This window comes from Haematobia irritans, chromosome 1 (genome assembly GCF_050003625.1).
Source record: "Haematobia irritans isolate KBUSLIRL chromosome 1, ASM5000362v1, whole genome shotgun sequence".
NCBI lineage: Eukaryota > Metazoa > Arthropoda > Insecta > Diptera > Muscidae > Haematobia > Haematobia irritans.
This window is the reverse complement of record NC_134397.1, coordinates 259,869,248-259,882,774: the sequence shown is the minus strand read 5'-3', so window position 1 is coordinate 259,882,774 and position 13,527 is coordinate 259,869,248. Positions and strand designations below refer to the sequence as shown.

At 33.3% G+C, this 13,527-nt stretch overlaps 1 protein-coding gene and 1 long non-coding RNA gene across 2 annotated transcripts in view; both read right to left on the bottom strand.

Annotated features, from left to right (window-relative positions):
* The window catches only part of Ser (protein serrate), a 177,451-nt gene extending 170,207 nt beyond the window's left edge, over positions 1-7,244 (bottom strand). The window contains exon 1 of the mRNA XM_075290884.1: positions 6,609-7,244. Within this exon, the coding sequence (XP_075146999.1) occupies positions 6,609-6,881 (273 nt within the window). The 5' untranslated portion in view covers positions 6,882-7,244. The remainder of the gene's footprint in view (positions 1-6,608) is intronic.
* On the bottom strand, positions 2,078-2,383 carry LOC142219672 (uncharacterized). Its single transcript, XR_012717697.1, has 2 exons — positions 2,260-2,383; positions 2,078-2,197 (listed from the first exon to the last, which is right to left on the bottom strand). It is a non-coding gene; the product is annotated as an uncharacterized LOC142219672 (long non-coding RNA).
* Positions 7,245-13,527: the final 6,283 nt, after the last annotated feature.

Here is a 13,527-nt window from a genome sequence, read left to right as displayed (position 1 = left end):
CACAGTCCATTTCGTTTATATCAAACACTGTTCTTTTCTAAATTTAGGTCTTTAATAAGACACATTTTACAGTTCATAGTAAAAATTTAATATAGTAGAATGTAATGTTGAAAATTTTTCGGAATCTTCCGATCATATCTGGTATATATGTAAAAAAAAAAAAAACTTTGGTCGAAGCAGGGATCAAACCCACGACCCTTGGCATGCAAGTCAGACGTAGCAACCACTGCTCCACGGTGCCCAACTAAATGTATTTTTCTGTTAAATAAACTTTGTTTAATCGGCTCGTGGGCGCCGCAAGCTATGCTATATAAATATAACTTAGTTATATGGGTAATTGTCTATTGATGACAATAATGGCTACATGGCTCAGTGGATAGTGTGTTGGCTTACAAATTGCATGGTCCGCGGTTCGATTCTCCGTCCAGGCGAAAGGTAAAAAAAATTTAAAATTTATAAAATCGTATAATTTCTTCTACATTGTTTGTGTTACAGAAAAAGGTTCTAAGAACTAAAAAACTTCGTGGAAGTGGGAAAGATGTGAGGGAAAATGCAATTAGCCAGAAAAAAATTTTTTTTGAGTTAGTCTTTATGAAATTGTTTTTACATCCTGGAAAAGAATAAACGTTTATCACAAAAAAATATGCTTTTCTTCCAAATACACTTCCTTTCAACGAAAAGCAAATGAGAAACGAACCTTGTTTGTCTAAAATTTCGTTTGGGAGGAAAGAATTATTTTTTTGCGTGTATATTTCAATTTTTCTTAAATATAAACTTTTAATAACCCTTACCATCGTAAGCGGACGCTACGGTTTAGCTTCATATGAGGATTAGTTTCATACACTAGAAAAAATGTTGTCGTCAGGCCAAAGATTTCGTTTCCTTAGAATGGGAATTTTGCCTAGTATAGAAGACGCAATTCTCTAACATAAAGTTTTTGTTTTTGTTCAAAAGTCATAAACCTTTTAATGAAATCGTTTTGTCTTTATATGTCTTTACAAGTGATTTATAGTTAAGTGATATTATACCAAGTATGGAGGAGTGGGAAGACAGAAGGATATCCTTCAGAACCCTGAAGGATATCAGCGACATTTATTGCATTGAACCGGAAATACGGGAGTCTTACACGCTGGACAGTGATTGCAGTATTTTTCAGGCGGAGATTTCTGCGATCACAAAAAGGCTGATGTGACGCTGTTGATGAGGCCGTTATTCAGGAGCGATATCTGTTTCTTCATTGACAGTCAAGCAGCTATAAAAGCTTTATGCAGTGCTGACATAAGCTCTAAGGTAGTCATCTGCTGTCGTAGAGAACTGAACAGTATAATATAACTTTGTGCTGGTTACCTGGGCTTCATGCAGTGCTGACATAAGTTCTAAGGTAATCATCTGCTGTCGTAGAGAACTCAAGGTTCTCACTGAACAGCATAATATAACTCTGTGCTGGGTGCCTAGGCACTGTGGCATAATAGGGAATGAGGAGGCGGATGTGCTGGCTAAGGAGGACGCTCGTGGAACGAAAAATGTCCTAGCGGACGTTTTCCTCCAGTCAAATATGATGAACCATGGAAAAGACGCTGGGCCACTTCGGATGATTGCGAGCAAACCAAGTTTATATGGGACGAAAATAACCGATGGAACTGCGAAATTTTATTGTCGATGAACAGAGAGGAATTGCGGCCTTTGATTGGCATCATAAGAAGACATAACACACTTGGAAAACACATGGTAAGAACACCCAAAAAAAAGTGACCACTTCTTTAAGTTAAAATGAACTCATTGTGAAGAAAGTTGAACTTCGTATATATTCGTATATAAAAAATTTAACTGATTTGAATTCATATATGGAATGATTTTATTGAAATTTTTTCATTCATTTGGACAAATCTTACATATTTGTGGTAAAACTTTTACTTCATAATTAGAACTGCTTGCCTTCGTTTTTAAATACAATTTTATTTATTTATATAAGCAATTTTATCTTCAATAAAAGACATGTTTTATTAATATATTGATTATATTTATTAAGAATCAACAGCATCGACTGTCCTTGAAATATTAGTTTATTATTCCACTATTTCCAATTTCCATGTGATATTATCAACTGTAAAACGCACTTTTTCATCTTCTTCTTGTACTTTTCACTTTTAATAAGTTGCTTCCTAACGATTTTGTCCTCCTTTTACAATTTCAATACCTACAAATATAAAAAATGATAAAACATTTTTGTTACAAAAGGTTAGCGCCACTGAATATTACCTGATATTTGAAGATTCCAAAATGAAGACAAATGAAAGGGTAATTATTCTGCTGGTGTTTTCTTCCTTTATACACCATCACGACATTGATAGATTTATTTTCAAAAAACGAAAAATTTTCTCACTACTTTAAAATAACATATATTGTATATATTTTAATTGCTATTTATTATATTATTTTACCATATTATTTTTTTAACAATCTCTCCGCAACAACGCGATTCCAACTAAAAAAACAAACCACGCGCAAACATATCGATTACACCCACGCGCAAACACATCGATTACGATGACAGGTATCGATTACAGGTAGACAATAGAAATATAGGAAAATTTCCTATATTCTAACAAGTTTTTTTCTTTACGTTTTGAAAGGATTGCAAACTTCTTAGTACGAATGAACTAAAATATTTTTCTAAGCCAAGTGTTGTTCGTATATATGAAAAGTTTCTATTATAAAGGAAGTCGCAATTATCATTTTATAAGAAATTTTACTAATTTTGAGGAAACTTGGTTTTAGTTCGTTTTTTGTTTATTTTTACGAATGCTTTGTTATCGGTGAATAAAATTTTCTTGTTCAGTAGGAAATTCGTATACCCAGCGAAGAAAACAGTATGAGTAAAATTCCATGCCTTATTCTAGTTAATGAACTATTCCTAACTGCTTACAGTTTAGGATTTTTTACTGAAACGAGTAAATTTTATTAGTTCTCACAAAAATTTACCTTAATGAAAATAAAATGGATAAACTATGTTGATGAAAAATTTTTCCTTTAGTTTCGAAGGCACTTTTTTCTGGGTGAATAGGCCATAAAGATGATGACATCTGTAGATGATGTCTGGACCCGGAAATTACGGAAGACTCGCACCACTTCCTGTGTCAGTGTCCAGCATTATCCTTTAGAAGAAACAAGATACTGGGCTCCTTTTTCTTTCAGGCTCTCTCTGATCAGCGGGAGTGCAGCTTAATAAACATACTTGCCTCCATCAGGGCCTCTGGTTGGTTGTTCTAAGATTTCTTTTAAAGAAGACAGACAAGTGGAAGTTCTGAGACTACTTTAAAGAGGACCACATCGGAAGGAAGAAGCTGGAAAGATTACATCGGGGAATCATAATGGACCCATAGTGGTCTAAGTGAACAGTAATGCAAAACGAAATTGAAGTCATCCTCTACAACCTAACCTAACCTAAGTGATTCGCTGTAAAAATCGATATATTAACATGAAAGAAAATATTGTTGGACTAAGGTCAATTTGGTTTCCATAATTCAGTAAAATTCTTCAAAATTAATGAAATTTTCTTAAATTAAAAATGGGTTTCATAACATTAAAGAAAAATTTTTTTTTGACTAAGGTCAACTTGACTTTAATAATTGAGAAAAATTATTCAAAATTTATTAAATTTTCTTTAAATTTGTAGACTTTTTTCAAAAAAAGCGTTTAAAAATAGGAGATGTTTTCTATCATTTTATTTTAAAGACTTTTTACTTGAATAGCATAATTTCTAGTTGAAGTCGTGCCTGAATTTGAAAATTTAAGTTGCTGTTAACACGTTTTTAAAGGATAACACATGAAAAAGCTGTAAAAACTAAATAAAACTAAAATTTGTTTCCTAGTACCAAAAACTCAAATATAAAATACACTTGTGTCTAAAAAATATCCTTGCTTAAATTATTTGCTTCTTTGGCTCGGAATCAATACCCAAATCATTATAGTAAAAACAAAATATTTGGATCTGGGCTTACTTTTTTCACTGTATGCTATATAAAGTGGGAGTAGAGTTGGTTTAATTTTCAAGGGAATAATTCTGGGGTTCTTTCCCAAATCGAGTCATCTCCTCCAGCCATATCTGTGTTGAAGACTATGAAAATTACCACTAGTCCGGGCTGAAACTTGCATAGCCAGTCTTGTATAGATTTCTATATGGTAGTTACTTTTCAATTACTTATTTCATCAAGTTCCTTAATTTTGTTTTCAAAAAAAAAAAAACCTCGAATAAAAATTATAATATTGAACCCTGCATTTGAACGTAAATCATTTCTTTCAATATCAGGCTAATATGAAAACCAAGTAGTAAGTTTTTGGTGTAAAATTCATCTCCTTAGGAGCCCGCTTGTGTGAATGAAGCAATAGGAAGACTATTTGGATGGGAAAAGCGATACTTACTTTTGCTTTTGATAATTTTAATTTACTCGAGAATGGTTAAAAAATAAAATAAAAATATATTACCGATGAATAATCAGTATAAACATTGAACACAATAATAATAATTAATCGGAATAATTATCAAAAAAATTTTAAGCATTTTCAGTGTAGGAGTCTTATATATTGCTTGACATAGTTTTCATTATATCTTTCTAATATGGTTGGAAACGAAGATTTTGTTTAGAATTGAAGTTTAAAATCTTGTGGATTTGGAAATGCAATTAAAAGAAACAAGTATATACGGCCGTAAGATCGGCCAGGCCGAATCTTATGTGTGGAGGGTACATGGATTGCGTAGAAACGTCTATTAAATACTGTCATCCACAATCGCCCTTTTAAACCATAAATAAATAAAATCGAATTACTTGGGTTGTAGTAATACTTGCCGATGGAAAGGTATCTAAAACTCCTTAACATCGTCTTCTAAATTGGAAGTTTGTCCATACGGGGTATATATTAGGTAAAAAAGGCTGAGTAGAGACCTATATAATTCAGTTCTTGACCGGTATGAATTTTTGCGCGGTAAAAGAAAGACAGAAGTGAAATATGGGGGTCGGTTTATATGGGGGTCGGTTTATATGAGGGCAATTATGAACCTATACGGTCCAATTTTTGTGTTATTAGCACCAAATTTTAGCAAGATCAAATGGAATTTGCTTATCCAGGAAGAAGTAAAATCTGAGGATTGGTTTATCTGGGCGCTATATATAACTATGGACCTATATGGACCACTTTTGGAATGGTTGTTAGCAACAATATACTACCAAATTTCACCCGAATCGGATGAAATTTGCGCCTCTCAGAAATTTGTCCTTCTAAGAGGCTCGCGATGTTAAATCTGGGTATCGGTTTATATGGGGCTATATATAATTATAGACCGATATGAACCAATTTTTGCACGGTTGTTAGAGACCATATACTTATATAACGTACAAAATTTTAACCGAATCGAACGAAATTTGCTCCTCCAAGAGGCTCCGTAGATCAAATCTTAGGATTGGTTTATATAGGGGCTATATATAATTAAAGACCGATATTGATAAATTTTTGTATGGTTTTTAGTGACCATATACTTACGCAAAATAGAAAATTTCAACCGAATCTGGTGATTGGTTTATATAGGGGATATATATATAATTATGGTCCGATATGGACCAATTTTTGCGTGGTTGTTAGAGACCATATACTAATATAACGTACAGAATTTAACCGAATCGAACTAAATTTAGTCCTCCAAGAGGCTCCGTAGGTGAAATCTGGGGATCGGATTATATGGGGGCTATATATAATTATAGACCGACATTGATAATTTTTTGTATGGTTCTTAGTGGCCATATACTTACGCAATATAGAAAATTTCAACCGAATCGAACGAAATTTGCTCCTCCAAGAGTCTGCGGAGGTCAAATCTGGTGATTGGTTTATATAGGGGATATATATAATTATGGTCCGATATGGACCAATTTTTGCGTGGTTGTTAGAGACCATATACTTATACTTATATAACGTACAAAATTTTAACCGAATCGGACGAAATTTGCTCCTCCAAGAGGCTCCGGAGTTCAAATCTGGGGATCGGTTTATATGAGGGCTATATGTAAATATAGACCGATATGGACACATTTTTGTATGGTTGTAAGGGGCCATGTACTTATGCAACATAGAAAATTTCAACTGAATCGGATGAAATTTGCTCCTCCAAGAGGCTCCGGAGGTCAAATCTGGGGATCGGTTTATATGGGGACTATATATAATTATGGACCGATATGGATCAATTTTTGCATGGGTATTAGAGGTCATATACTTACACCACGTACCAAATTTCAAACGGATCTCATGAAATTTGCTCCTCCAAGAGGATCCGCAAGTCAAATCTGGGGTTCGGTTTATATGGGAGCTATACGTAAACATGGTCCGTAAATTGGCCATAAATTTGCAATACCATCCGACCTACATCAATAGCAACTACTTGTGCCAAGTCGATAGCTTGTTTCGTTCGGAAGTTAGAGTGATTTCCACAGACGGACATAGCTAGCTCGACTCAGAATTTCACCACAACCCAGAATATATGTATATACTTTATGGGGTCTTAGACCAATATTTCGATGTGTTATAAACGGTGGAGGGTATGAAAAGTATCAACTTACCTTATGAACTAAACAACTTAAAATAACAAAAATTATTACAGCAGGCATAATTATTGTTTTATTGGCAGTTTGACCACAACTTCTGTTATTGTGGTTGATGCTACTGGAACGGGTTTTACTGGAGTTTTTCGATATTTCACTATCTAAGGATTTTCGACGAAAATGTTTTGTAAACATTTTACAAAGCGCAGGCACTGTCAATGTTGCTGATGCTGATGCAGATGATGGTGATGATAACGATGACATGGGTGATGTGAACGTTGTATGCAACATGTTGATGTTTTCAGTTTTAGATATTTTTGTTTTCCTTTTTTTTGTTAATGATACAATACTTGTAGATAGTTGAACATTTATTCTCGAAATTAATTATTTTATTTTTTTTAGTATTTTAAATTTTTATTTTGTTTACTTTTTCACTTTTTCTTCTTGTCACTCTTTCTTCATATGTGATAATTATTTTGTAGAAAATTGATAATAGTTTTGAATATTTTATTTCTTATTTTCGTGTAAGCCATTTTTGTAATTTTTGTTTCATTGAAGAGAGGATTGTTCTGTTTGTTTTATTTTCTTATTTGTTTATAATATTAAAGATTGAAATCCATCGCAGATACTTTAATATTAACACGGTAATTATTAAATGCCCTGAAAGAGATATTAAAATTTATCATTACAATTTTATGATATAGTATTAATATCATAAAATTGTGGTAATTGTTCATAAATAATTTGATTTATTTATTTATTTATATATTTACAATCATAATGAATTATGAAAATAAACAGGTAATATAGGTGCTAACAACATAGGTTTTCGACCTGATATAAATAATTTGATTACACATATTTCTGATTATTGATGTTTATAATGTTGACAGCCCAATTGTTTCCATTGTATGTACATTTTATTTTATTGTTATTATTATTAATATATTTTTTAATCCCAACACTTCTATCCCATTTAGTTCTATGGTTATTCCTTATTCACTTTATACTGATTTTGTTTTTTGTTTTTTTTTTGTTGATATCTCTTTTTGTTATATGGTGTTATGAGTTACTTTTCGTTTTTGTTTTTTTCAATTTCATTGACATCACATGTTTTCCATAAAAACGCATTCTTTGTCGTTCATTCATTCTTTGTTGCTGCCTTCATTGATAATTTCAACCGGCAAATATTGTAAAAGAGAACACCAACAAATAAAAAAAAAATGCAAAAAGCAACGAATTGCAAACTAGTATACAACAAAAAAGACATCTGATGTACGGTGAGGCGATATAGTTGCATATAATGTAAATGCAATTCAATTTAAATTCATTTAAATTGTAAAACAAATTTATTTAGGAGGGTATTTTCCAGAGACCGTATGCGTTAGCCCTACAAGGGTGAATTACATGTTTATGTTCTGCTTCATTACTGCGGAAAAGTGCAAGAAAAAGTTTTATGGAATTAAAGGAAGGAGAAGTGTTTATTTTCGAGACTACTAAGAATCAATTCCAATTCGATCCATCCATGTCCGTCTGTCCGAGTATCACCTGAGGGTACGTAAAAAAAATTGAAAGACGAAGTTTGTCCGAATTGTTTATTTTCTATTTTTCTTTAAAAACCAATAGTATTAAATTTATGACAGTCTCTGCAACTATTACCACTGAAGAGTATAACATCAAAAAAGAACTCCGTTTTTTCAAAAACTTCGGTCTTCCGAAATGAAAACCCTTCCTTTAGTGAACACATTTTTTTGTGTCTACCAAGTCCGAGGTTAATTTAGAATATTTTAGCAGTCCGTTACTTATGGATCCCATGGTACTTTTCATTGTGATACCGTATTATCTAAAAATTCTTATTACAACCACCTGGAGCCACCGTGGTGCAGTGGTTAGCATGCCCGCCTTGCATACACAAGGTCGTGGTTCGATTCCTGCTTCGACCGAACACCAAACAAGTTTTTTAGCTCCTCAAAGTGGTTTCACTGCAATGTGGACCGCCGTTCGGACTCGACTCTAAAAAGGTGGTCCCTTGTCAGCGAGCTTAACATAGAATCGGACAGCACTGAGTCATAAGAGAGAAGGTCCTCACTGTGGTATCACAATTGACTGAATAGTCACAGTGAGCCTGAAATATCGGGCTGCAACTATACCTAACGTAACCCAACCTATGGGTGTAAAACGGGGTGTTATATATAAATCTGAACCGATGTCCTCCAAAATCAATAGGGTTCTATTCTGACTCAAAATATATACTTAAGCGAAGTCGTTTGGACTAAAACTGCGACCTACACTTTGATTTTAAAAATGTAGTCACAGACACACGGATGGACGGACATGACTAGATCGACTCAGGGACTTACCCTGTTTGCAACACCCAGAAGGTGTATATTACTAGATCGACTCAGGGACTTAGCCTTAGCAATATTTTCAAAGGACACCATGTCTATATCTTCTCCTTCTGGGTTTTGCAAAACATATGCACTAACTTATATACACCGAAAAAATGTGAACTGTTTTATAGGAAGAATGAACTACCACACATGAAAATTGAACTAAATTTTACTCCACATTTTGAGATTTCCGCAAAGCAATGTTAAAACTAGGAAATTTTAATGCCCTGTTGTACTTTTTAACTGCAGTTCAGGAAATTACATCCTCTCATAGAAGAACAAATTAACTAAAAGTAAAGAAGAAAATCATTGGCGCCAAATCATGACCATTTTAACCATATAGCAGTTCATTCTTACTATTTTTGGGAAACGTACGAAAATTTTAATTTGTTTTAGTTCATATTGAACTTATGTGTACGGTCATTGAACTTTATACTCACGTTTAGTTCATAAAATTTTTGAGACATACTTAAAAAAGTAAGATTTTATCAAGCTGTGGAAAATTTCGATAAAAGTAACAAAATTTAACTACAAGCAAATAATTTTTTTCCAATAAAAATAAGTTAAATTTAGCGTTCGTTTAACTACGGAAATTTTTTTCTGTGTATTCTGTTCAAATTTTATACCCTGCGCCACACTGTGGAACAGGATATTATAAGTTAGTGCATATGTTTGTAACACCCAGAAGGAGACGAGATAGACACATGGTGTCTTTGGCAATAATGCTCCGCGTGGGTCCCTGAGTCGATATAACCATGTCCGTCTGTCCGTCCGTCCATCCGTCCGTCCGTCTGTCTGTGAACACATTTTTGTGATCAAAGTCTAGGTCGCAATTTAAGTCCAATCGCCTTCAAATTTGGCATATGTTCCTAATGTGGGTCAGAATAGAACCCTATTGATGTTGGAAGAAATCGGTTCAGATTTAGATATAGCTCCCATATATATCTTTCGCCCGATATGCACTTATATGGACCCAGAAGCCAGAGTTTTACCCTGATATGCTTGAAATTTTGCACAAACATAACACTTGGTCGTATAGTCAAGTGTGCAAAATTTTATTGAAATCGGCTTTGATTTAGATACAGCTCCCATATATATCTTTCGCCCGATATGGACTTATATGGCCCCAGAATCCAGAGTTTTACCCTAAATTGCTTGAAATTTTGCACCAGGAGAACAATAAGTACTATAGTAGGGTGTGTCCAATTTGATTGAAATCGGTTCAGATTGAGATATAGCTCCCATATATATCTTTCGCCCGATATGGACTTATTTGGTTGAAATTTTGCAGTAGGAGTACAATTAGTAGTGTAGTCAAGTGTGTTAAATTTTTATTGAATATCGATATAGTTTCCATATATATCTTTCGCCCGATTTTCCATCATATGGCCACAGAGGACAAAGTTGTAGTCCGATTTACGTGAAATTTCGCACAGGGAGTATAATTAAAATGCTAAGTATGCATGTCAAATTTTGTTGAAATTGGTTCAGATTTCTATATAGCTTCCATATATATGCTTTTCCGATTTGGGCAGAACTGGCCTAAATACTCACATTTTCCTTATAAAATCGTCACTGTTAAGTCGAAAACTTGTAAAAGTGACTAAAATTTTCCTTTATTTCTAATACATATCTATCGATCGATAAATCATAAAGGAACTTTTGCGAAGTTTCCTTAAAATTGCTTCAGATTTAAATGTTTCCCATATTTATACCCTGCGTCACACAGTGGAACAGGGTACTAACCTTGTGTTCCACCCTAATGCAGAAGTCAATCAAATTCTGTCCAGATCGAGTGATATTTAAATGTATGTATTTGGGATAAAACTTTATATATAGTACCCAAAACATTTGACGTATGTTATATGGTATCGAAAATTTAGATCTATAAAGTGGTGCAGGGTATAATATAGTCGGCCCCACTCGACTTTAGACTTTCCTCACTTCTTATTTATATATAATTCTGTGATTGATACTATAATTTTACAATTAATTTCAAATAAAAAACAAGTAAGTAAAGTAGAAAGTCGGGCGGGGCCGACTATATCATACCCTAAACCACCAATACAGAATTAGTAATCATAAGCATTTTTGGGTAACATATAGGTCTGGGAGATAAACCGCAGTTGCATATTTAAGAAAATTAAGGGGTGCATGTCTATGGGTGCTTTGTGTCAATCTGACTATAGCTCATAGTCAATGTTGCCACGGAAAATGTTCGGTTTACCCTACAAGGACAAAAAAAGTTCCCTACTTTCCCATACATTCCAAAACAATTTTACTATATTTTACTACTATATTTTTCGTTAAATTTAAAAAATTTTACAAAACAAAAATGGTTCTAAGTACTTTATTATCCTAAAACATAAATATCCAACGTATATAACTTAGAATATAAATTTGTATTACCACCACGGTTGCCACAGTTGGTAGAATTCTACCCAAATTAGTAATCTTTTTTGTTAAATCTCTATAAAAATAAAATTTTGGAAAAAGTTTCTATAAACAAATTTTTGTGAGAAATTTTTCTATAGAAATAAAATTCTATAAATTCTATAGAAATAAAATTTTGAGAAAAAATTCCACAGAGATAAAATTTTGAGAAAATTTTTTATAGAAATAATATTTTGAAAAAAAATTTCTATAGAAATACAATTTGACAATGTTCTATAGAAATAAAATGTTGACAAAATTCCCTACTGGAATAAAGTTTACCACATATAGGAAATTTCCCCTACTCCAGTGTTGCTAACTGGCTGTGTTGATATTGCGCCTACGGAGTTAGTATGCCACTAATATTGAGCCCATTATTAAAAAAGAGAAAATCGTTAAATTAGTGTGGGTAATAAATACAAATTTGTAAAAATCGAGCAATATTCTTATGTAAGAGCTACAAGTACGTATTAGTACGATCGGCTAGTACATCAAAATGTGAAATTTGAGTAACATTGGTTAATAAATGAGAGTACTATGGCCAAATTTGGGAAAATGGAGCGATGCATATATAAGGAAGTTATATCTAAATCTGAACCAATTTGCATAATATTTTGCGGGTTTAATACCACAAAAGGTTACCTTGTGCAAGATTTGAATAAGATCGGTTAAGAAATGAGGCCTGTATGGTCAAACATAAGGTTATTAGGGGCGAATTTTTCAAAATCGGGTGATACATATATGGGAGCTATATCTACATCTGAACCGATTTCGATGAAATTTTGCACATATAGTTAGTACTATAGAGGACTAGATCTAGCCAACTTTTAGTAAGATCGGTTAATAAATAAGGGTTCTATGGCCAAATTTGGGAAAATCGGGCTATACATATATATGGGAGCTATATCTAAATCTGAACCGATTTCGATGATTTTTTGCACATATAGTACGTGCTATAGAAGACTACATTTAGCCAAATTTGGGTAAGATCGGTTGATAAATAAGGGTTTTATGGCCAAATTTAGAAAAATCGGGCGGTACATATATATGGGAGCTATAGCTAAATATGAACCGATTTCGATGATTTTTTGCACATATAGTTAGTGCTATAGAAGATTATATTTAGCCAAATTTGAGTAAGATCGGTTGATAAATAAAGGTTTTGTGGCCAAATTTGGGAAAATCGTGCGATACATATATATGAGAGCTATATCTAAATCTGAACCGATTTGGATGAAATTTTGCAGACTTGAAGGGCGATGGAAAAGATTACCTTTTGCCAAACGACGATCCGTTTGAAAAAAGCGCAACGTGACCCCATTTGTCGAAATCGGGCGATACATATATATGGGAGCTATATCTCCGATTTCTTCCAAATTCAATAGCGTTCGTCCTTGTGCCCAAAAAACTCCCTGTACCAAATTTCATCAAAATCGGTTAATAATTGCGACCGGAATCCTGTGAACAACAAATATCTGGACAGACGGACGGACGGACGGACACCAAGCGCTAGATCGATTCAGGAGGTGATTCTGAGTCGATCGGTATATATTTTATGGGGTCTAAAATCAATATTTCTGGTAGGCACATTTTTTGGCCGATCAAACTTATTATACCCTGCTTTAGGGTATAAAAATAAATACCATCAATAACTATATTGATTAAAAAGGGATCAATACCACCTTCATAACAATCTGATTCTATGGCAATATAGTTGAGTTTCTTAAGTTTTTGACGGTCTAATCAGAATTTTTGTATGAAAAGATGTCGCCAATTAAACTAAATACTGTTCAAATTATATAAAACACCAAAGGTACTAAAAACCAATTTTGTGCTTTTTGGAAATCAAAAAGCACTAAATTTGGTGCTAAAAGCACTAAATTGGTATCACTGGCTATTAGTCATGATGGTGTTTGTGTTTTCAACAGTGAACGAGAGAGAAATTCTAATATTTATGATAAACTTTGGGAATGACCGGAAGCTAAATGGTTTTCCCTATCAATGTTATTATGCGACAATACTTTATTTCTGGATATGCATGATATAATTAGGACGCTTCCAAAAAGCAACAAACCTAGTACAATATAAAAATTATTATTGTGTAAAGACACACA